The sequence below is a fragment of the Musa acuminata genome, chromosome BXJ1-4, assembly GCF_036884655.1.
Source record: "Musa acuminata AAA Group cultivar baxijiao chromosome BXJ1-4, Cavendish_Baxijiao_AAA, whole genome shotgun sequence".
NCBI classification, from domain to species: Eukaryota; Viridiplantae; Streptophyta; class Magnoliopsida; order Zingiberales; family Musaceae; genus Musa; species Musa acuminata.
The window spans coordinates 29,488,420-29,512,787 of NC_088330.1; the positions used below are offsets into that span (position 1 = coordinate 29,488,420).

At 33.8% G+C, this 24,368-nt stretch overlaps 1 protein-coding gene across 1 annotated transcript; it reads left to right on the forward strand.

Moving 5' to 3' along the window:
* Window positions 1-580: 580 nt before the first annotated feature.
* On the forward strand, window positions 581-4,239 carry LOC135651922 (uncharacterized). The gene is made up of 3 exons (XM_065172559.1): window positions 581-1,175; window positions 3,317-3,638; window positions 3,784-4,239. The coding sequence occupies exons 1-3, from the start codon at window positions 652-654 to the stop codon at window positions 4,000-4,002; spliced, it is 1,065 nt and encodes a 354-aa protein (XP_065028631.1). The 5' UTR covers window positions 581-651; the 3' UTR covers window positions 4,003-4,239.
* The last annotated feature ends 20,129 nt before the right edge of the window (window positions 4,240-24,368 follow it).

The following is a 24,368-nucleotide window of genomic DNA, read 5'->3' on the forward strand; positions in this document are numbered from 1 at the left end:
GTATTTATATAAACACATGCAATACAGTCTTATTATACTCTACTATTTGATATAATCACATTTCTGTTTCAGTTTCACCTTCGGACGTACGTACGCTTACGAGTTCAACCTCGTAAACATGTATGTGTCTGTGAGGACAAAAGACCACATTTTTAAGGTCCACACAAGAGAACGAAAAACAAAAAGAAAAGGAGATGTGAAATCAATTTTCTTATTGACGGGTGGTGGTTGTGCTTTCCATATCTAACTACGACAGAAGCATTACTTTTCTTTTAGCGAGACGTGCATCGTGGGAGACAACCCACCACCTTTTTAAAGTCTTCCGTATCAATTTTTCTATAAAGTAATAGTGCCTCTTCTTTCCATTGTTACAGAATTACGATCAACGACGCCACTTTGATCGCCTCCTGCTTTACCATCCTGTCCGTCAATAGAGTATGTATTCTCTGCATCGCCATCGATCAGATCTCACCCTTGGCTTGCTACAGTGAAACTGATTCAAGGCCATATATATATATATATATATATATATATCTCTACCGTCCATCTCGAAATCAGACGGCTGCACCTGGTGGACCACTCTACTTATGACCGAGGAATTCGAATTCCTCTCTCTCTCTCACGTTCGTTGGGAGATCGCTTGGCTGTTCGATGGCAACGACCACGACGAACCCGATGGGGGCGCGGAGCCATAGATTCCGCGCACCGCCTCCGACCCCGATCGCCACCGGGAAGGGCCTGCGATCTGCCGCTGTCGACGATCAAGTCCTTTCTGAATACCTTGATGGCTCGCTCCGCGTCCCCGACCTCACACTCCCGGGATCCTACTATCCGTCACGGTCGCCGCTCAAGGTCCCGCCGGAGGTTGACCTCACATCGCTCGTATCCGGCGATGAGTCGGTTATACGGAGGGTGCTCGCGGCTGCGTCTGAAGTGGGAGCGGTTCGCGTGGCCTGCGAGGAGACGTCGCTGGTCGAGGAAGCCAGGGCGGCTATTGAGGCTGGTGCCCCATTGTTCGCGACGTCGGAGGCGGATAAAAATAAGGGGGAGCTGGGGCAGCGGTGGTTCGGGCGGAGGGATGGTGTCGGCGAGGAGTTCTATTGGTATCGGTTGCGGAGCCCGGAGACGGAGCGGCTCCTCCAGCGGATGTGGCCCAATTCCTATCGGATCCTCAGGTGCGATATATTGATCATCAAAGCAATACCTAACGAAATCCACGCATTGATCCAATATTGCTGCTTATTAATTAATAAAACTGGTGCCTGGCTTACCAAATAAAATTGTTTTCTTCTAAAAAGGGCCAGCATAGTATAGATTAAAATGGATTGATCATCATCATTTTCAGATTAATTATAGATTATTTCTTATAATTAGTTACTTTTAATGTTTCAATTTCTATATTCTTAAAAGTTATATTAGGATATTTATATTTATGAAAGTGAAATATTGAGATCCCTATGCAAAGTTAAAAAGAAATAACAATGGATTAAATATTTTATTTTCGTAATTATAGATATCTTAATGTAACTTATAAAAATATAAGAATCAAGATAAAGGTGATTGATTACATGAGGTATTTTGTAATTAGTTCATTGTGTTATGATCGTCATATTTTGCCATTGATCGAGATGATTAATGCTTGAAATATTTATGCAAAGCCTAAATTTTATGATGGGTCTTTTGAGCAACTTTAAAATTCTGATGTCTTTCATGTGTTTTTTCTTTCTAACACCAATTATGCTATCTTTATAAAGCTTTCATTGTGTTATGATCGTCATATTTTGCCATTGATCGAGATGATTAATGCTTGAAATATTTATGATACGATTGTAGTTATTGGATATAGTATATGATTACACTCACGCAACTATATCTGATCTATTTGTGTACATCTCCTTCTGTTGGTCTAGCCACATAAAAAGTTAAGACTTGGATCATATGGTCATACCTATGAGTTCTATTAGGATTCTGAAATAAACTATTTATATAATTCTCTTTATTTGACGACGTAATGTGCATGGTTCCTGCCTTGTTAATGCAATTAAAAAGGGTAACTAAGAGAATTAGGTAATGTGTCACATATCTAGGCTTCCTATCACATATCAATTCTACACTTTCTTTTTGCAAAGTGCTTTTGCGATGATTGTTCATGTCTGAATCATATGATCGTGATATATGGATTCCAGATCCATGTCTTTCTCGACATTGTGGCTCGAGTGCCGTTGGACAGATTTTTACCATTTTAGTGATCGGCAAAATGGATCGTAGTGGCTTGGTCTGGTGCCTGTGGTTACAAGGATATACAACAATGTCATGTTAAGAAAAAGCCAATTTATTGACTTGAATTACTTCCATTCTTGGATACTGTTGGCCTCTCCAAGTCATCCTATTTGGTCTCTCTCCCTCGGTTCCTATTTTTCTCTCTTATTCTCTCATATTTTATTTTTTTACTTTGATGTTAATCTTGTTTTCATTTGACGTCTTTTGAGACTAATTCTTGTAGTGATCCTAGCCTTCTAGCTTCTACCAGAACTGATAGATCCTAGCCTTCTAGCTTCTACCAGAACTGATAAATCCGATGCATAGAGATTTCACATATTACTTGATCAGCTCAATGGATTGTCAATCATGTTCCCAGTTCATGATCATTGTTCAATGCAAAATGATATATATTTCTTTCTTCTTTATTTCTGGTTAGCTTATCCAGGGAAAAAATACTAGGATTTATTTAATAAGTTTGAAATGAGCAAATAATACGTAAAACAAACAGAAGGAAAGAAGGAAGATAATAAAAAATATATATTCTCTAAGAAAAATAAATAATTGAGAACGAGTACAGAAGAAACAGGAAGAAGCAAGAGAGCTTGCTAACTATAAGAGTGATCTGCAAAGCTTCATCTCTGATTCAGTGTGTTTGTAGACATCCCAAGATTATATCTCTGAAATCTTTGCAACTTTCCCCAACCTTTTTTTGCTACTTTGCTCTTTTGTAAAAATCAAGTTGGAATGTAACCTTCTTGTTCTTATGTAAGCTGCAATTTGGAACATTATCTTCTTGCTTGTTCCAAGAAAAGGGTGTGGACGCCCAGCCAAATTCGTTTTACAGAAGAGTAGAAAGAAAAAGCCCCTGGGGACAACGCACAGTCCAGGGCAAGCCAAGCGAAAGATATTAGCAGATTTAGTCAGGCTACAACAGGATTTAGAGAACCACAAAAACAGCATATTTATTTACTCCAAAAAACACTCTCGCAGCCATTTCTTTGTTATCATGAAGTGGAAGATAGATTTCATTGGCACACGGCGGTGTTGTTTTCAGGGATACAATGGAGAATGTTGCTGCTAGGATGGAAACCGTTGGGGAGTGCATTGCCAAGATTCTTTCTGAACATGTAGCGAGTCAAACACCCTCCAAGAGAATTGGCAAGGTTCAGTCAGTCCTCTGTCTGAGAAAGTATGAATCTCATCATAGCAGAAACAACATGAGGGAGTTGAGCGACCCAAAATCGCTTCACTCTCATGCTTTGAGTCTCCACATTTCTGGATACGATGAAGACTTTTGCATCCGTCGGTCAGAGGGCTCTGCTATTTTTGGGATGCCGGCCGGCGACATACTAGTTACTTTCGGTAAACCACTTCAGGTAATTTCGCTTGTGATCGTCGATTTAATCTCTCACCAGAATAGTCATGGTCAAAACAGGGTTGTTGCCCATCTAGCAGCGACCATGAGAAGTATGATGATTTAGGCAGAAATTGTCTACTGAGTAGCTTTCTCCTGTGATTCAGGAATGGTGCAATGGAGAACTAAATAGTGCCTCAGGGGAGATACTATTTCAGCCGACAGGTGATTCGAGTCCTTCATTCTCCATCGAATACATGTGCTCTCCTCTGGTTTTGTCTCATGAACCTGCTTGTGGAGCAAAGACGATCTCCTTAGTGGATCAACTGTTAGCAATGCTTGTTCTTGCCTTGTTATACAAAATCTGGTCTTGGATTTTCTCCTAGTTCCGCGTGGTTGCTATCAGTTGATTGGGTTTGTATCCTCTTGATTTCATCCGGCGCATAACTGAGTGCTGCTTTTGCTTCTTCATATCAAGGATTAGCAAAGACTCATCTGTTTGAGCCTTCACAGCTCCCTTATTTATACGTCGGGAATCGACTGGCTGTACCTACAACAAGGTTTTGCAGTGGCAGTGGAAGGCCATGGTGGTTTCTTACATGACTTTTATTGGGGGTTGAACACTTCTTGGTGTGCTTTGAGACCATAAAGGTCTTTTGAGTTTGATTTCTTTCATTCCATGTTAGCTGAATGCTGTGCGATTTTTTTTGTTTTTGAGGGGGAGGTGGGGGGCGGGGGCGGGTTGCCTTTGAAATAAGTGACTGGTTGGTGTTTAATTCTTCTCAGAAGAGTGACTTGGAGGATGTGAGTAGCATGAAACATGTATCATTTGGACATTGATACATATACATAAACATGTATATATATATATATATTGTTGTTTTGATGAAAACATGAATAAATGTATCTCCTGCATTCATTAATTAATATTTACACTGTTTTATCTGGATAGAATGAGAGAAGGCAAATCGAGTAATGAACTGCCGGGGCAGAGAATGGATTGTGTAACTTGGTTCTTCATTTGGAGAAGATTTTGGCTAAATGGTCAACCAGGTTCTGAGGACACCATATCAGATTGGTGAGAACAACCAACCAAGCAACCGACCGACCAGTAGGATTGAAGAAGAAACAGACGGCCAACGAAAGACGGGAAATAGCTGTTCTCTTTCCCTGGCACAGAGAGACAGACTATCCATCATCCCCGCCTGTCCAAAAGGTACATTTCCGACCGTGAAGGTTTCACAAGGACGCCACAACGAGTTAATATAGCTTATTAGATTTCTTCATGACAGCGAATTAGATTTCTTCAGTTACATTCCTCTTCCTTTCCTTTTTGTTATTAGAAACTGAATCCAATTCCGACCGAGCAGGTCGAACACATGATTTCTATGGATATTCCTCCGTATAGCCAATGCCTATTCCCCCTACTCCACAAATTGTGTGCCGAAGTCGTTGCTTGCATTGTTTCTTCACAAATTTTGTGCCGTCTCAATCGAAGTCGTTGCTTGCATTTCACGAGCTGGGTGTATTTTGCATGTTATATTTCCAACTAATCACGAGCTGGAGTGTTTTGTTCTGATTTTTTTTTTTAATCAGATCTTTCCACACATTCATAAACATTTATTATAACTTATTTATTCATATAATCATAAGTTGAAAAAGTAAATATAGTGATATTAACTCGAAAAATTATCTAAGTGGCTCTACCTAACATTAAAGAAATATTCGATTTTCATTAGAATCTCATTTAATGTTAGTGAGAGGTTGCTCTGAAAATCAAAAATAAAAAAATTCAATATTGAGTAGGAATCTCAAAAATCAACTCAAAATAAATACATGATCAAAAATCAATTATCCCATTAGCATATATTAAATACTCGAAGGAGTACTCTCTCAATAGTAGATAGAAAAGCTTTATCATATGAGATGAGTTTATATTTTCCCAACAGCAGATGGAGTGACGTTCCTCACCATGGAGATAAAGTTCCTCCTAATAATAGATGAAGGAACCATTCAGTCTCCATATCTTATGGCCCGCTAATCCCTGAAGGAAATTATCCTGTCTGTCATGGGTAAGGTAATAATATTATCTCATACTGGTCATATCTATATCAAGATAAATTAACACATCAAAAATATCTTTTTTAAATATCATTCATATCAAAGACTACTAATCAGCCCTCAATTAACTTGAACCCTAGTTCAATCAATCACATTAAACGAATTAATTAAAACCTAGTTGAACCGATCTCTAATCCTCATTTAACTAGTATGAAACCATCTAAGACTAATTTGGACTAGATTAGGTTCAAATTAGGTAAAACTAACTTGAATAAGTTAATCAATTCAAAATCATCTTGAATCGATCTAGACTAATCAAGTTTGATTTAATTCAATCAACTCAAATCCAACAATAATATTAGACTAAGCTGGGGCAACCTATATACTAGTCATATATACTACATAACTATGCTAACTTGAATAAGTTAATCAATTCAAAATCTGAATCGATCTAGACTAATCAAGTTTGATTTAATTCAATCAAATGTTTGAACTCAAATCCAACAATAATATTAGACTAAGCTGGGGCAGCCTATACACTAGTCATATATACTACATGACTATGCATGTATCACACCAAGCTGGCTTGGCCTGTGGACTGGTCATGTGCATCACACGTGATTGCCCATGATGGCTGGGCTGAGTTAGTCTACGGGCTAAGTTTGGTCTACTAAGTGGGCCTAACCAATGGGTTATGGCTTGACCTATGAGTTAGGCTTGACCTGTGAGCTATTTCAACTCAATTTTTATCCAATTTCATTCTAACAATATATATTCACTAACAATTATATATAAAGAAAAAAAACATAACAACATATTTTTAAATAAGGTTAGGAGATAAGCTTTAATACAAGAAAATAACATTCTAAATTCAATAAGAATTAGAAATCATACTTTCAATACATACATAATTTTAATCTAATCTAGTCAAATAAATTTTAAATCATTCGAAATAACATATTTTAAATTTTATATCAAAGAATATCGATAATTTTAGATAATATATTTTAATCTAACAAAAAAAATTTAATCCAGATAAGATTAAAAAATAAGTTGTAATACCAAGAAATATCATATATTTAAAACATAAAATATGTAAAACTTTAGCATGTTTAAATCCAAAAATAAAAACCTTAAATAGGGGTTCAATAATATTATAAAAACTTTAGTTGATAGATTTTAATGTAACAATAAAAATTTTGATATTTAAAAGATTGATAAATATTTTCGAATAATAAAATTTTTAATATTTAAAGAATCAAAATAAAAAATTTATTTTTCAAGAAAGATAGAAAAATATATCTCTCCTCAATAGAATGTAACTTCTCGTTCCTTTCTCTAAATCCCTCATACGAGGCGGTAAGCCTCCACTAAAATTTTTTTTTCTAATTTTTATATTTATTTAATATAAATTATTTTTATTTAATATATTAATAAATATAATATCATCCTATTTAGAATACTTAATAGTCGTTTCCTAATTCACAATAACAAACAAGAAAATAAGATTAATATTTCCTAAATGATAAGTAGGGAAATAAAAATTAATTTTTAAATTAAATATTTGATTTCATTACAGTTTTATTACTTGAATTATTGATGTCACGCTAGATTCACAATTACTTCTTTGGAGTTGAGTTGCAGGATACGAGGTTACCAATTGATATATATATGATTAACTCTCTCTTCAAGGAGCATTGATATATGATGAACTTGTTAGATTTTATGGTCCTTTATAAATAGATAAGATATATATAATATAACTAATTGGATTCTGATGAAATATTTTAGTCAATAGAATAGAAGTCCACTTAAAGTATGATTTGATAACCTTAGAGAGGAAATCTCCTAATATCTTATCCTAGACGTTTTACTCTCGCCTATAAATAGATAGGACCTCTAGGGACTGAACGTATGCACGTCTCACAGCGAACATAGTTGAGGGATTACAGTTTTTCCTCAACTCTACCATCAAAGGTGGTCCTTTGAAAGGAAAGGATAGGAAAAGAGGAGAAATGATTTAATAAGGTACGCATCGTTAAACTAGATCTAAGTATTTGATTTCAATCCTAGCATAAAAGATTGTTTCCGTATTTAACTTAATATATTACAGATTTTTATTCTTACAATTGATATCGGAGCTTAGGTTCTTGAGATCAAATATATTAAATCTATTATTTTGGTTTCGATGCATGAATGATCCTCCTTGATTGCTTCGATTGCGTACAGCCAGCGATTTTGTTGCACGCGGGCAGGAATCACCGTAGCGACCGCACGCATAGGCAATGGCAGCCCCGCGACGGTAGCGTCGTGGCGGCAGCGGCAACGCCACACGAGGAAGCGACAACGCAAGCAGGAACGGCCGTAGCGGTCGCGCGCGGGTAGTGACAGCGCCGCACGCGCAGGCAACACTGGTAGATTAGGGGTTTTTGTCATATTTATGATTTTGCCCTCGAGGCTAGAGTTTTATCAAATTATAGTTCTGCCCTTTACATATTTATTAATTTCAATTTACGTTCTGACAGCATATTTATAGTTTTACCCTTATGAAATTAAGAATTTCAATTTATATTCTTAATTGTAAAATTGATAAATATGATTCATTATAAATATGATTGAATTTAATCATGATTATATTTTGACTATTTGATTGGAATTAATTTTTGATTAAAAAAATATAAATTATGGTTTAGTTTTATAGTTTTCTCATATAAATTATCGATTATACATGTGGTAAATAAAATCCAATTATTATTCTTGGATATTCATTTGGTTATTCACATGTATATATTTGAAATTATGAAATAATATTTAACTTTCACATAAAAGCATGATTTATATGTTATCATGATTATCATATAAGTTTTATTTTACTAATTAATATTTAATAATAATAATTATTATTATTTTATTATTGAACTACTTAACATTAATATTTAATAATAATTATAATTATTATTTTATTAATGTTTAATAATTATTATAGTTGTTATTATATTATTGAATTGCTTAGCATAAATTAAAAAAATTTGATGAATATTATTTATAATTCATCTCCCTAAGTTTTATCTGACTTGTAGTTGCCAAAGTGGCTTGGGATGATAAGCTTTTGTGATGTGAATTATAATAAAAGTTTTATAATTTATAGGACATTTTAAATTATATTTTATATTATTGTATTGGTCTTGGAACCACCACCTAAATCAATGATTTATAAAATAATTTAAAAAATTAGTCCTAAATGACATTAAGAAAATAATATTTATAATGACACACATAATTAGGAGATTTAGATAATCCTAAAGGAGAATCTACTTTAAATAATTATGTGATGGGTAGGATGATATTGTTTTGGATATCCTTGCAGTTTATGGTTGTATACACAAAGATAACAATACTATTCTACAAGGATAGTTTCAGTCTTCCATAAATGTTCTTGAGTGAACACTAGATATGTCAATATTTCATCCAAACATGTAATATAGATGATATCAATAGTTTATCAATTTTTGATAAACTCAAAGCATTAATGTTATTTTATACAGTGGTACTTTCGTCCATACATTCATATGCTTCTAGTGTCTATGTACTCTCTAGATCAAATTATTCAGAATGGTTAGAGCATGTGAAATTTACACTAGGTGTATTAGATCTTGATTTAGCATTATTTATTGAAAAGCCTGCAGACTTGACTAATGAAAGTACTATATAACAAGTTAATGAAATGAAGGCTTGGGAAAGATCTAATAGGTTTAGTTTAATGTCCACAAGAATAACAATTGCAAATAATATAAAGACTTCATTACCGACTACAACTAGGGCATAGGAATATTTAAAGGTTATTGAAGACAGATTTAAATCTGCTGATAAGTTATTGGCTGGTACATTAATAAAAGAACTAACTATGGCTCAGTATGATGGCACTCGAGAAATTCAGGATCACATCCTCAATATGGCTGACAAAGCTACAAAACTTAAAACATTAGGCATAAATGTTGATGAGTCTTTCCTCGTGTAGTTTATTCTCAATTCCCTTCCTTCTCAGTTTGGCCCATTCAAGATTCACTACAATACACAGCATGTGGGTTCAGGAAGAATTGAGATTAAAGTAGGAAAGTTCATATAATGTCATGACTGCTACTCAAGGAGTTGGTAACAAAAAAAAGAAAATAGAAGCATCATCAATCAAAGAAATTTACCGGGTCTGGAAATATTAAACAGACTAATGAAAAGAAAGTTTTTACTGTAAAGTGCTTCTTTTGTGACAAGAGAGGACAAGTGAAGAAGGATTACATTAAACGCAAGACTTGGTTCGAAAAGAAAGGTATTAACTTGACCTTTGTATGTTTCGAATCAGAAGTTCCTTCTAATACTTGATGGATTGATTCTAGTACTTCAACTCATGTTACCAATAACATGTAGGGATTTCTTTCAATCTAGAAACCAAAAGAACATGAGAGGTTCATCATTATGAGAAATCATCTTAAAGTGAAAGTGATATTAGTGGGAACTTATCGTTTACGCTTAGAGACGGGTCATCTAATGGATCTTGTTAACACAGGTTATGTTTCTACTATTTCTAAAAATTTAGTTTCTTTATCTAGAATTGATGAGTTAGGATATTATCTTTCTTTTGGTAGTGGTAAACTCAGTATATTTTATGATTCAATAAAAGTTGGTTTTGGAATTCTGTATGATGATTTGTACAGAATTAATTTAGATCTTGAGTTTACAAAAATATTAATAACCTTGCAATCAAGTGTTAGATTAAAACCTAGTTTCAATAATGAAAGATCTTCTATATTGTGGCATAGACAATTGGGGCATATTTCCAAGGAAATAATTGAAAGATTAGTGAAGGATAATATTTTGAAACATTTAGATTTTACTGATTTTGATGTTTGTATTGATTGCATTAAGGGAAAGCAAACTAAACATATAAAGAAAAATGACATAAGAATTAAAGCATTCCTTGAGATTATTCATACTGATATCTACAGACCACTCCATATTCCTTATTTTAGTGGAGAATAGTATTTCATCACGTTTATAGATGACATGTCCAGATATTGTTATGTTTATCTAATACATGAAAAGTCTCAAACCATTGATACTCTTAAAGTGTACATAAATGAGGTCGAAAGATAATTAGATAGAAAAGTTAAAATTATCAGATCTGATAGGGGTGGTGAATTTTATAACAGATATGATGGATCTGGTCAGAATATTGGTCCTTTTGCTAGATTTCTAGAATAATAGGATATTTGTGCTCAATATGCATTACCAGGTGTACCACAGTAGAATGGTATTACTGAAAGGCAAAATCATACTCTTATGGATATAGTTAGGAGCATGATGAGTTATTCCTCTGTACATGAGATAATATAGGGAGAAGCTCTTAGGACAGCTATGTACATCTTAAACAGAGTTCCTAGTAAGTCAGTTCCATCAACTCCATTTGAGTTATGGACCGGTAGAAAGCCTAGTCTGAGACATTTACATATTTGGGAATATCCTACAGTGATAAAAGTATTCAATCCATATGAAAAGAAATTGAATCCAAGAACTATTTCAGGATATTTTATTGGTTATCCAGAAAAATTCAAGAGATACATATTTTATTGCCTTAATCATAGTACGAGGATAGTAGAATCTGGTAATGTAAAATTCCTAGAAAATGGTGAAATAAGTGAGAATGAAAAATCTCAAAGGATCAATTTTGATATTGAGAAGAATCATGTTAATTCTCCCATATCATTTCTTATTTAAGAAATTATTATTCCTCAAATCAATGAGGGTGAACAATAAAATAACATCAAAGAACTCTCACATGATATTGATGTCGCCATTGATGATCTTGTAGAATAATCACAATTGACAGATTTAAGAATATCTCAAAGGAAAAGGAAACATACTATTTCTTATGATTATGTGGTATATCTACAGGAATCAGATTATGATATAAGAATAAAAAGAGATCCCTTATCGTTTTCATAAAGTCATAGAAAGTAACAATTCTAAAAAATAGTATGATGCAATGAAAGAAGAGTTAAAATCAACGGTCCAGAATGGTATTTGGGAACTCGTTGAATTACCTAATAATTGTAAAAGAGTCAATTGTAAATGGGTCTTTAAGACAAAATATGACTCAACGGGCAATATCGAACGATATAAAGCCAGACTTATGACCAAAGGTTTTTCTTAGAAAGAAGACATCGACTATAATGAGACTTTTTCTCCAATTTCTAGAAAGGACTCAATGAGAATCATCATGTCATTAATAACTCATTATGATCTTAAGTTACATCAGATGGATGTGAAAACAACATTTCTGAATGGGGATCTGGATGAGAAAATATACATGGAACAACTTAAAGGATTCATAGAAAAGGAAAAAGAAGATTAGGCTTGTAAACTTAAGAAATTCATTTATGACCTTAAATAAGCTTCTAGACAATGGTATATAAAGTTTCATAATATTGTTGATTAGTATATATATCTGAAGGTAAGTGAGAGCAAGTTTATTATATTGGTCATATATGTGGATGATATTTTACTTGCTAGTAGTGATCTTGATTTATTGCATGAAACCAAGATATTTCTCAACAAGAACTTTAAGATGGTTGATATGAATGAGGCAACTTATGTTATTCTCATTGAGATATTCAGAGATAGATCTGAAAAATTATTAGGATTGTCTCAGAAAAGATATATTAATCGTATCTTGGAGAGATTTAATATGTACCTTTACTCAGCCAATGATATACCTATTATTAGAGATAAAAAATTCAGTCAAAACCAGTGCCCGAAAAATGACTTAGAAAAGAATCAAATGAAGAATATTCTTTATAGGTGCGCAGTTGGAAGTCTATTATATGCTTAAACCTGTACAATACCATATATTAGTTTTGCAGTTGCAATATAGGAAGATACCAAAGCAACTTAGGAATGAAACATTGGAAAGCTATAAAGAAAGTAATGAGATATCTGCAAGGGACGAAAGATTATATGCTCATATATAAGAGATCAAATTAGCTTGAAATAATAGGATATTCAGATGCTGATTTTGCAAATTGCCTCGACAGCAAGAAGTCCACTTTAAGATTTGTATTCATGTTAGCTAGTGGGGTAATTTCTTGGAAAAGTGTAAAGCAATCGCTTATTACATCATCAACAATAGAAGCTGAATTTGTGGCATGCTTTGAGGTCACAAATCAAGCTTTATGATTGTGAAATTTCATCTCAGCACTTGGTATGATCGAATCAATTACCAGACCACTGAAGATATTTTGTGATAACATCGCAACAATTTTCTTCTCTAAGAATAATAAGTACTCTAGTGGTTCCAAGTACATTGAGATAAAGTACTTGGTGGTTAGAGAAAAAATTCAGAAACAAGTGTTAATTGATAACCTGAGCACCACTATGATGATTGTTGATCCATTGACAAAAGTCTTACAGTATAAAGAACATATTCTTAGAATTGGGCTTTTGAGCAAGTCATAAAAGATATGGTGATGCATGTTTATATGGATGCTATTGACATTCTTTTTGCTTAATTAAAGTTATTTATTTCTGCTATCCTGTTTATATTTATGTTTATGCATATTATGGTTGAATGTAATAACAGGATTGTCTTGATAAGACAAATTACAGAAGTCATTATAGACTATATTAGGAAAAACTAACAATGTTGTGGTACATAGAAGGAAATATGATATTGATGAAATACGACCGCTATAACTCGCATTGATGGTTGGACTTAATATAGTATTATTGTATTTATTAGACTTATTGGCTTATTTTAAAATTCATGGTCATGTATAAAATACTTTTTCAAAATTCTTTGGAATCCAATTAGGTAAAATTATTTTCAAACAAATTTTATTTTGTTTATTTTGATTTTGAATATCTTTTTTATATCTTATTAATTAATGAGCTAAGTGGGAGAATGTTAGATTTTGTGGCCCTTTATAATTGGATAAGATATATATAATATAACTAATTAGATTCTGATGAAATATTTTAGCTAATAAAATAGAAGTCCACTTAAAGTAGAATTCTTTAGGAGATAACATTGATGGGAAGAAATCTCCTAATATTTTATCCTAGATCTTCTACTTTCGCCTATAAATAGACAGGACCTCTAGGGACTGAACATGTGCACGTCTCACAGTGAACATAGTTAAGGGATTATAGTTTTCCCTCAACTCTTTCCCTAAACCATCAATCTAGGTGGTCCTGTGAAAGGATAGGAAGAGTGAAGAAATGATCTAGTTTTCCTCTTTGCAGATTGATAATGATCTTGAATTAAAGACGGTGCCAGATCAAACAGATGACATCAAAATGTATGCATCATTAAATCATATCTAGGTATTTGATTTCAATCATAACATAAAAGATTGTTTCCACATTTAACTTAGCATATTATATATTTTTATGCTTACAGAACCACGAACAAGTAAACTCAATAAGCATGAACGAGAGAAAAGTAAACAAGCAATGATGCATTAACTTATTGGTTGGAATTGTGGGCTGCTTAACTGAGTTCTTGTCAGGAGTAAGCAGTGAAGTGTTTTTACTGTGCTTATATTAATAGCATTAAATGATTTCTTTCGAGTTGAGAGAACAAGTTAACAAGCAGGTTCCAGATTCGCCTGAGTTCGTCGTTGCGCAAGCCCTTATTAGCGAGTTCACCATTCGCCCTATAGAGCATTCGTGTGCGAAAGAAGAAGCAAGGGTAAGAAGTCAAGTACTGGATTGTGAGGGGAGAAAGTTAGCTTATTATCTCAGGGGTGCGAAAGGAGAGGGTTGAAAACTAGCTTATTGTTTTAGGGGTGCAAAAGGAATGGAAAGGGTTGAAAGCTCAAAAGGGAAAGGAAAGGAAAGGAAAGGTGAACCACCGCTTATCAGAAGAGAAGCATCTAGCAGTGCGCATCTGGCTAGTATAAACTATTCTGTAACTAAGCGAAGAAGCAATGATGGTTGTTTACTCCATTGTATTATATGCGAGAAAGATTCAAACAAACAAGGACGATAGTAAGTTCACCCTTTGCCTTACTTCGTTCTTCAGCACATTGTCAATCAGTAGAGTGGAGTTTGCCGTAAGCAGTTAGGTTAGGTTAGGTTAGGTAGAGTAGGAGTAGGAACAATCTCTTTTTACTCTCTTCAACAAGCAAGGGCACAAGTGGTTATGTGCACCATATTCAACAAGCTAAGAAGCAAACGAGCAAGGCATTAGTAATAACTAGAAATTGATATTTACGTGCATTAGTAAGTTTTGAATAAAGTTTATGTTAGTTTGGCAAGTCTCATATAGTTCTACATCAGGAAAATTAAGCTTGTTATCTCCTATTGCAACTACAAATAAGGGCCTGGGCTTTGAAGCCAAATGCACCATAAGAAAACCTAATTGTTTACTTACTTTTTTTGTTTAGTAGTTTCATGTGTTTTATGGCCTAGAAACATTTTTCTAAGTCATTTGTAATTGTCCTTTTTATAGTAGTGTTTTACTCCTCCTCCATCCGTGGACGTAGGTCAAGTGACCGAACCACGTAAATCCGATGTTCTTGTCTCTTTTATTTTTCTGTTTTATTATCTTTATTGGGTTGTCAAATTACCTTTTGGTAAATTTCTTGGGGCCATCTTTAACAAACTGGTATCAGAGCCTGGTTTCGGGATCTTTTAGCAATGATGACAATAACAAAGATCGTTGTCGAGAAATTCGATAGAAATGTCAACTTCAGCATGTAGCAGCTCAAGATAGAGGCCATTTTGGTTCAAGACGAAGTTGATTTGGCACTATAGGGAGCTGAGAACATTCCAGATGATACGTCAAAGGAAGATCTTGGGAGTATGGATAAGAAAGCCTGATCAAGCATTATTCTAAATCTCTCTGACGAGATTTTACGAGAGGTAGCTACGGAGACTATGGCTAAGAGCATATAGGACAAACTTAAAACCTTGCATATGAAGAGGTCAATCGAGGATCGTCTCTACTTGAAGCAGAGTTTGTATATGCTTCGGATGACTGAAGGTATATCTATACTCTCACATCTTGATAAATTTAATTTCTTAGTTATGAATTTAGAGAATATAGATGCGAAAATTGATGACGAAGATAAGGCCCTATTACTTTTGTGTTCTCTTCCCCAATCCTTTAAGTATTTCCGTGATACTATGATTTATGGAAAAATAATAATTTCATATTAGGAAATTAAATCTGCACTAAAATCTAAGGAGCAGATAGACTGGGATATCACTAGGGAAAGTAGAGGGAATCAAGCTGAGGGTCTGGTTGTCAAGGGTAGAATGGATAAAAGGAAATTTGATAGTAGTAGATCTAAATTTAGATCTAAATCCAAACATAGAAATTTGGAGTGTAGATATTGTCATCAAATGAGGTACATTAAGGCTGATTGCTTTAAATTGGAAAATAAATTAAAGCAAAAGGAAAAAACTATTGAGTCCGCTAAAGCTAGTGTAGTAATTGATGAGAATGTTGGAAATATTTTCTTTGCTCCTGATGACAGGATGAGGTCTAAAAATGAATGGATTTTAGATTTAAATTGTTCTTATCACATGTGTCCTAATAGAGATTTGTTTTCCACATATGAATCTTGTAATGATAAAATTATTTTGATGGGCAATAATGCCCGTGTGATATTGTTAGTAGAGGCACAATCCGAATTAAAATGCATGATGGTATCATGAGGACGCTCACAAATGTTAGACATGTTTTTGATTTAAAAAAGAATATCATCTCTTTAGGCACCCTAGAGGCTCTTGGGTGTAAATACGCAACTGAAGGTGGAGTTATGAAAGTTTCTAGAAGTGCCCTTGTTATGAAAGCTTGTAGGTCTGGTAGCTTGTATATTTTGCAGGAAACTACTATCACAGGCTCGGTTGCAGTCTTATCATCATCATTATCTGATTCTGACATCACCAAATTATGGCATATGCGTTTAGATCATATGAGCGAAAAAAGTTTGAGCATATTGAGCAAAAGAGGTTTTCTTTGTGGACAGAGTACTGGACCACCAGATTTCTGTGAACACTGCATTTTTGGACAGCAGAAAAGAGTCAGCTTCAATTCTCTGGCAGTTCATAAAATGAAAGGTACTCTTGATTATATTCATTCAGACCTTTGGGGTCCAGCTTATGTTCAGTCTAAGGGTGGTGTCAGGTATGTGTTGACTTTCATTGACGATTATTCTAGAAAAGTTTGGATTTATTTTCTGAATCATAAAAATGATGTTTTTCTAACCTTTAAATAATGAAAGGCCTTGATTGAGAAGCAAACATGTAAACAGATTAAGCGACTTCGAACAGATAATGACATGAAATTTTGTGAAGGTGACTTTGATGAATTCTGCAAAAATGAAGGAATTGTTCGGCATCGCACTATTAGGATGATGCCTTAGTAAAATGGTGTGATCGAACATATGAACAGAATACTCTTGGAGAGAGCAAGGTGTATGATCTCAAATGTAGGGTTGACAAAGGTCTTTTGGGCAGAGGCGATTAATATGACCTGTTACGTTGTCAACCGCACTCCTTCTGCAGAACTTAATTTTAAAACTTTAGAGGAAGTTTGGTTAGGTATTCCTGTCGATTACTCTGATTTAAAAATTTTTGGGTGTCCAGTATACATGCATGTAAATGAAGAAAAATTAGAGCCTCGAGCTAAAAAGTATATTTTCCTTGGGTATGCTTCTGGGGTGAAAGGATACAGATTATGGTGTTCTGATCCCAAATCCCAAAAAATTATAATCAGTAGAGATGTTACTTTTGATGAATTATCTATATTATCTTCCAAAGAGGAATCTACTAGTTGTACAAATGATAGTGCGCAGAAGCAGGTGGAGCTTGAGATTGGTAGTTCTGATTCTTTTCAGTCGAACTCTTCTACTCAAAGAATTCCAGTAGATGTTCCCGAGTCTACTAACGAAGATGATCCAGAGGAAGAACAATATTTCATAGCCAAGGATAGACCACGAAGAGATATTTGACCATCACAAAGATATGTAAATTTGGTTGCATATGCTTTATCTATTGCAGAAGAAACAAGTTAAGTTGGTGAGCCTACTACCTACTCAGATGCAGTTTCTTGTGATAATTTCGCTAAGTGGTTGATTGCGATGAATGAAGAAATTGAATCTCTCTATCAAAATAGAACTTGGGATCTTGTGAAGCCGCCTTCGGGTAAGAAAATTTTTGGATGCAAATGAGTCTTCAAAAGGAAGGAAAGTATTTCAAGGGTTGAAGATGTAAGGTACAAAGCACAATTGGTTGCAAATGGCTATAGTTAGGTACATGGTGTTGATTTTAATGATGTATTTTCACCTATTGTTAAACATAGCTCTATTCGTGTTTTGCTTGCTTTAGTTGTCATGTATGATTTGGAATTGGAGTAACTTGATGTCAAGATAGCTTTCTTACATGGTGAACTTGAAGAATAAATTTACATGGAGCAACCTCATGGATTTGAAGTTGACGGTAAGGAAGACCATGTTTGCTTGTTAAAGAAATCCCTGTATAGATTAAAGTAGTCTCCAAGACAGTGGTATAAGAGGTTTGATTCTTTTATTTTGGGTCATGGTTACACGAGGAGCATGTATGATAGTTGTGTCTACTTCCAGAAGTTAACCGATGGCTCTTTTGTGTATGTATTGCTTTATGTTGATGACATGCTTATTGCAGCTAAGAATTTATCAAAAATTCACACTTTGAAAATGCAATTGAGTAGTGACTTTGAATTGAAAGATTTGGGAGCAGCTAAGAAAATTCTTGGCATGGAGATAAAAAAAGAACGAGGAGTTGGGAAATTATTTCTAACCCAGAAAAATTACCTCGAGAAAGTCTTAGAGAGGTTTGGTATGAAAAACGCTAAGCTAGTGAGTACTCCTCTTGCTAGTCATTTTTGGCTATCTGCTACTCAGTCACCATAATCAGTTGAAGAGGAAGAATATATGGTGCAAGTTCCATATTCCAGTGCCATTGGTAATATTATGTATGCAATAGTTTATACTCATCCAGATATTTTACAAGCAGTCAGTGTGGTTAGCAGATATATGTCTCGATCGGGTAAAATACATTGGCAGGCTGTGAAGTGGATTCTCAGATACTTGCAAGGGACTTCAGATGCTTGTTTGGAGTTTAGAAAAAATCGTGATACTTTAGTTGGTTTCGTCGACTCTGATTATGCTGCGGATCTTAATAAACGAAGATCTTTGACAGGTTATATTTTTTTGCGTTGGCGGTTGTGTAATTAGTTGAAAAGCTTCCTTACAACCTGTCATGACTTTATCTACTACAGAGGCAGAATATATGGTAGTGATAGAGGCGATCAAAGAAGTTTTATAGTTAAGAGGTTTGTTCGGCGAATTATGTCTGCATCAAGGTGTTACTACAATTTATTGTGATAGTCAAAGTGCTATTCATTTGACTAAAGACCAAATGTATCATGAGAGGATGAAACACATCGATGTGAAGTTTCATTTTATTCGGGATACCATTGTTGAGGGAAAGGTCATTGTTCAGAAAATTCATACAAAGGACAATCCAGCTGATATGCTTAAGAAGCCTCTTCCGATTTACAAGTTCAAGCAGTGCTTAGACTTGGTTTGAGGCTTTTGTGACGAAGGTGGAGCAAGTTTTGTTAATTGTCAATATTGGGATATGCCAAAGTGGAGATTTATTTGTTTGGCAAGTCCCACATAGTCCCACATCGAGAAAACTAAACTTGTTATCTCCTATTATAACTATAAATAAGAGCTTGGGTTTTGAAAGTGTTTTGCTCCTCCTTCGTCTGTTGACATAGGTCAATTGATCGAACCACGTAAATTCGATATTCTTGTCTCTTTTATTTTTCTGCTTTATTATCTTTATTGGATTGCCAAATTACCCTTTGATAAATTTCTTGGGTAGCTCTAACGGTTTACCCTCATCTATACGTGTTTTATTAGGTTCTTATGCTAATTGATTTGATGATTTGAAATTGAATTCTTAGTCTTTTTCTTTATACTGGCCTAACTATTGTTGCAAGAGAAGTATCTCGTCCTGGCCAGACAGCTCTCTGTCAAGCAGTTTCATTCTCTTTTTCAAGAAGATAAGCAAAGCAGTCTGGTTACTCACTTATATTTGTTTTTCATCCAATTCTTAGGTGTCATTCAGATTCAATTAAATTCAACAAGTGAACTTGCTAATGCGCAACTCAAAGAACGTTGCTTGTTCCCGAAACTCCCATACTAATCCGTCCCAAGAGCTCAGTCATGCACAATGTTGCTTGTTGGCTTCTGGAACGAGTATGAGATGACAGGAATAGTTTTTAGCATTTTCGATAGTGGTATTGCCTATAATAACTATAGTAGTATCATCTACAGCGACGGTACTATTATCCAGAATTCAAATTTATGATGATAGTAATACTATCAAAGTCCAAATTTATAGTATCAAATGTTATGATGGTAATATCGCCTAGTGCCAATAGTTGTACAGTTCATATCTCAAAATTTTTAGAGATTTAAATTTTTGGCTCTGTATCTTAAATAAAAGTTTATCAAATAAAGATATTATCAAAAGAAAAAATTATTTTAAAATCAAATTGGAAAAGATTATATTCTTCAAAAAAAAGAAACTATATATTTAATTTTATGTAATTATAAAGTTTCTTATTTTTATATTTTTTTGCTTGTAATTTGGCCCATAAAAAGGGGCTAGAATACTATGATGCATCATCACAGAATGAGTCAATAATTTTTGTTTCTAATGTGTAACTAGTGCAAGGACACAATTATCTTTCCGAATTTTATCATCGATGCGAGAGATATGCAAAGGCACGAGGCATTCATTGGGAGTTTACTCTTTGAGACAAAATGAATTATTTTTTATTATATCATCATTATTATCGGTCTGTTCATCTCTTTTTAATTTTATATTATGGGAAAAAAATCCATTACTACTCACCTATCTCAGATTTGCTATCATTATTATCGGTCTGTTCATCTCTTTTTAATTTTATTATGAAGGCCGAATCATAATTCAATTATATGGACTCGAGATGAGTTTAAGCATATAATGTGAAAACAATTTAGTTTATCTCTTATTAAATAAAATTATATATTATAGTTATTGCATGTGATATCTACTCTGGGAGGAGAAAAAGGAAATAAATATAAAAAAATAAATTTAATTTTGATAAAAAAAATTAAATATTCATATCTATGAATTAAGAATATTATCAAAAAAGAAAAATTATTTTTCAAATCAAGTTAACAATATTATTTTCTTCGAATGAAAGAATTGGTCATATATTTAATTTGATGCAAATGTGATCTTTTATTTCTATTTTTTATACTTTAGCCTATTAAAAGGGATAAGAATACTATAATAAATCATTAGAGAATGAATAAATAAATTGAGTTTGTTTCTCATATTATGTATATAGTGCATCTACCGTGCATATCGAAAACATACAAAGGTGTGGTGTTCATAAAGTTCACTCCTTGCACTAGAGTAGTTATTTTTTTTTCTTTTATATAATGCACTTGTGAAAGTGAGAGGCTTTCTTTTATATATTTATTATTATTATTATTATTCTAGTCTTATATTATCATTAAAAAAAAATTCAATGCTACTCGTCCCATGACATCAATGGCTGGTCCTCTTTTGCATATATGGTTCAATTCTTGCATGACCATTGTTCATCCTTAGCCACTTTGTCCGTAGCAAGCAAAATTTACTTTACCAATCAGCTGTGTGGAAAACCATTTTTTTACGTACGTACTTTTGAAGCAACTGCATTTTCCTACGATAATTAAAGGAATAAATGAAAATGAAGGATCTGCAAACAAAAGAAATTGAGTAAGAGACTTGGTGATGATATATGGTTGACGAACCTCAAGGAGGAAAAGAAGGTGAAAACAAAACAAAAGAAAAAACAGATGCAAAAACCCCATAGCTAGTCCCAGCATTTTGAGTAAAAATTTGAGTGTTCTAAGAATTCTTTTCATTTTTATTCGAAGGTCTTGATTGGAAACGGACTTGATTGTATACAATAGAACTTAATTTGTCAACCTAAAGAATTATTGGTTAAATAAGTGATACAAAGGCATATTGCATTTTTATTTTCTTCTTGCAACTAATCATAATACGTCACCACATCAGAGAATTACTGTGCAACCAAGTGGACGAAGGTCTATCACATGATTTAATTGAAAGGTCAGACAACGTTTAGCAAGGTGAAGGTGTCTTGATGTATATATACCCACTGCACCCGAAGGCTGTACAAGTATAGTCTCGTTGCCGCGCGGTGGCAAATCATCCGCAAGGCGGCGGCTTGGTCCCGTCGTACGGGCCTGTGAAGGTAATGCACGTTCCATCTTCGACCCAGTGGTAGAAACATGGTCAAACCTGGCAAATATATGCTCCGTCACATCTTACCGTCGGAGGGACCGCCGGACACGCGGTAAGGCTGCTGCACGGGTGATGGTGATGATGAGTTATGGGTTTCATGGGATCTCATACTGTAGTCCGTTAGTCCAGCTAGCCAGCCAGGACTCATACACACGACCAAGTGGTTTGGAACCAGATCGAACACGCATGGTTGATCTCGGTAGGTCCAAGGCGGGACTCGTTCCTTCCAAGTTGAAGACCACGCCGAGTGAGTCCATGGATGGAGCTCGATCACTAGGCCGTTCAAATGTAATCCTTCCTCGGCCTTCCATTGCCTGCCACATTCGATCGTAGACAAGTGAGGCCACTCCCTAGCGAGGTAGCCTGTGGACGCCATGGTGTATAGGATGAGCCAAAAACCAAACGGATGGTGATATCCAATCTCCAACCCCACACCAACCTGCATGATGTCTCAAGCACAGCTTGCAAGACGAAGCCAATATTCCTTGAGTTGGAACAAGCAAGCCATCGAATCCTTTCTCTCTCTCTCTCTCTCTCTCTCTCTCTCTTCATTTATTCATCACGGTTTTTCTTCTAACCCTTGTTTCTAAAATTTGTATTATCATCCAAATAGTATACATATGTTTATCTCATGAGAAATCCAAAAATATAGGTAACAAAAGAAATGAGATAATCGAAATAAATCGGGGTGAAATCAAAATCGAACCAATCCAAAGGATTATTGGTTAAAAATTGAACTAAACTTAATCTTAGACAGTGTGGTTATGATTTCTAGTTTTTAAAAACTAAAATCAATGGTTTTGATTTGAACTGATGATCTATTATTTAAAAAATATAAATAAACTTTTGATTGAATATTAGGTTGATTGTTTGAGCCCAATTGTCTGGCGGTTGACTGTTTGGGGGATGTAGGGGTAGATGACTAATTTATCCCTCCCAATAATAATAATATAAACGATTATTTTTATAGATTTTTTATTTTTTTATTTTTTAAAAATCTAAAAATATAAAAAATAAATAAATTTATCCCTTCTAACAGCTAAATAATTAGTAAAAAATCTTTAAAAATCATGATACTCTCTTAAGTTATTTTAGAAAAAAATCATCAAAAATCTTATAAATGTCCCCAAGCATCTCCCTTACACATTTGATTAAACAGTCATAATGCTCTTAAGTTATATTAAGTTCTCTTACACTAAATTCCTTCTTAAGTTCTCTCTTCATAATTTCAATGGCAAGTAGAAACCATAACTTCACTCAGACATTAAAAGTTTTAAGAAAAATTCGATACGGTGACCAAAGTAATTAAATTGGACATCTTCAAACTTCATTTTAAGAATATCCGAAATACCAATAACTTGTTCCAAGTGATTAGCAACTATTGCTTTAAAATTTTTAAATTCAAAGGAGGTGGATATGAAATATTTCCTAAATATGAGAAAAAACACCTTATATAAGTTGGGATGGAAAAAGTCAAAAGTCAAAATTTCAGGTATCCAACTAATCTAACTTTTTATTTTTCCATAAAAAAATCATGAATAGCGAGACTTATTGATGTCAAACATTTTTCTTTTAATATTGGTGAAAAACTTGATTTTGTTGTTTATTATCAAAATGCTTTGAATCCTACAGCTAGATGTGTTTTTGGTTTTACTTTTACATGTATCGTTTATAATCTTTATAAGAAAAGAGATTAAATTTTTTTTTTTGATATTTTTTAATTAGTTTTGATAATGCATCTATATTATTTCTATTATTGAATTACAAGAAATGTATCAATCAGTTTTTGGTGGTTTTTTCTTTTCATATTATATGTTCTTGTTATGTTTTGAATTTTTATATGTAAGAATGTCTTAGATCTCTTAAATTTTGTTTTTCTACTATCAAGCAATTATTTTAAATGGTAATGAAAGAGTGGGCTAGGTTTTATAGATTAAATGACAAAAGATTCAAAAATTCCATAGGGACGTCGCTACCCGATCAAATTCAATTATGAATTACTAATGAAAATGTTGAGTATAAAAAATTATTATGTACTTTTATTACAACTAATGTAAAACAAGTAAGTTTATATCTACAACATTGGAATGCACAAAAGTTTTAAAAATTTTATAAGTTTTTAATGATGCTACTTATACATTATTTGGTGTTTATTATCCTACTGCACATATATTCTTAATTATATGCATTAATATTGCTGGAGCCTTAGAATAATATGAACATTATAATGATTTGCACATAACTATTATGACAATAAAAACTAGATGAACAAATT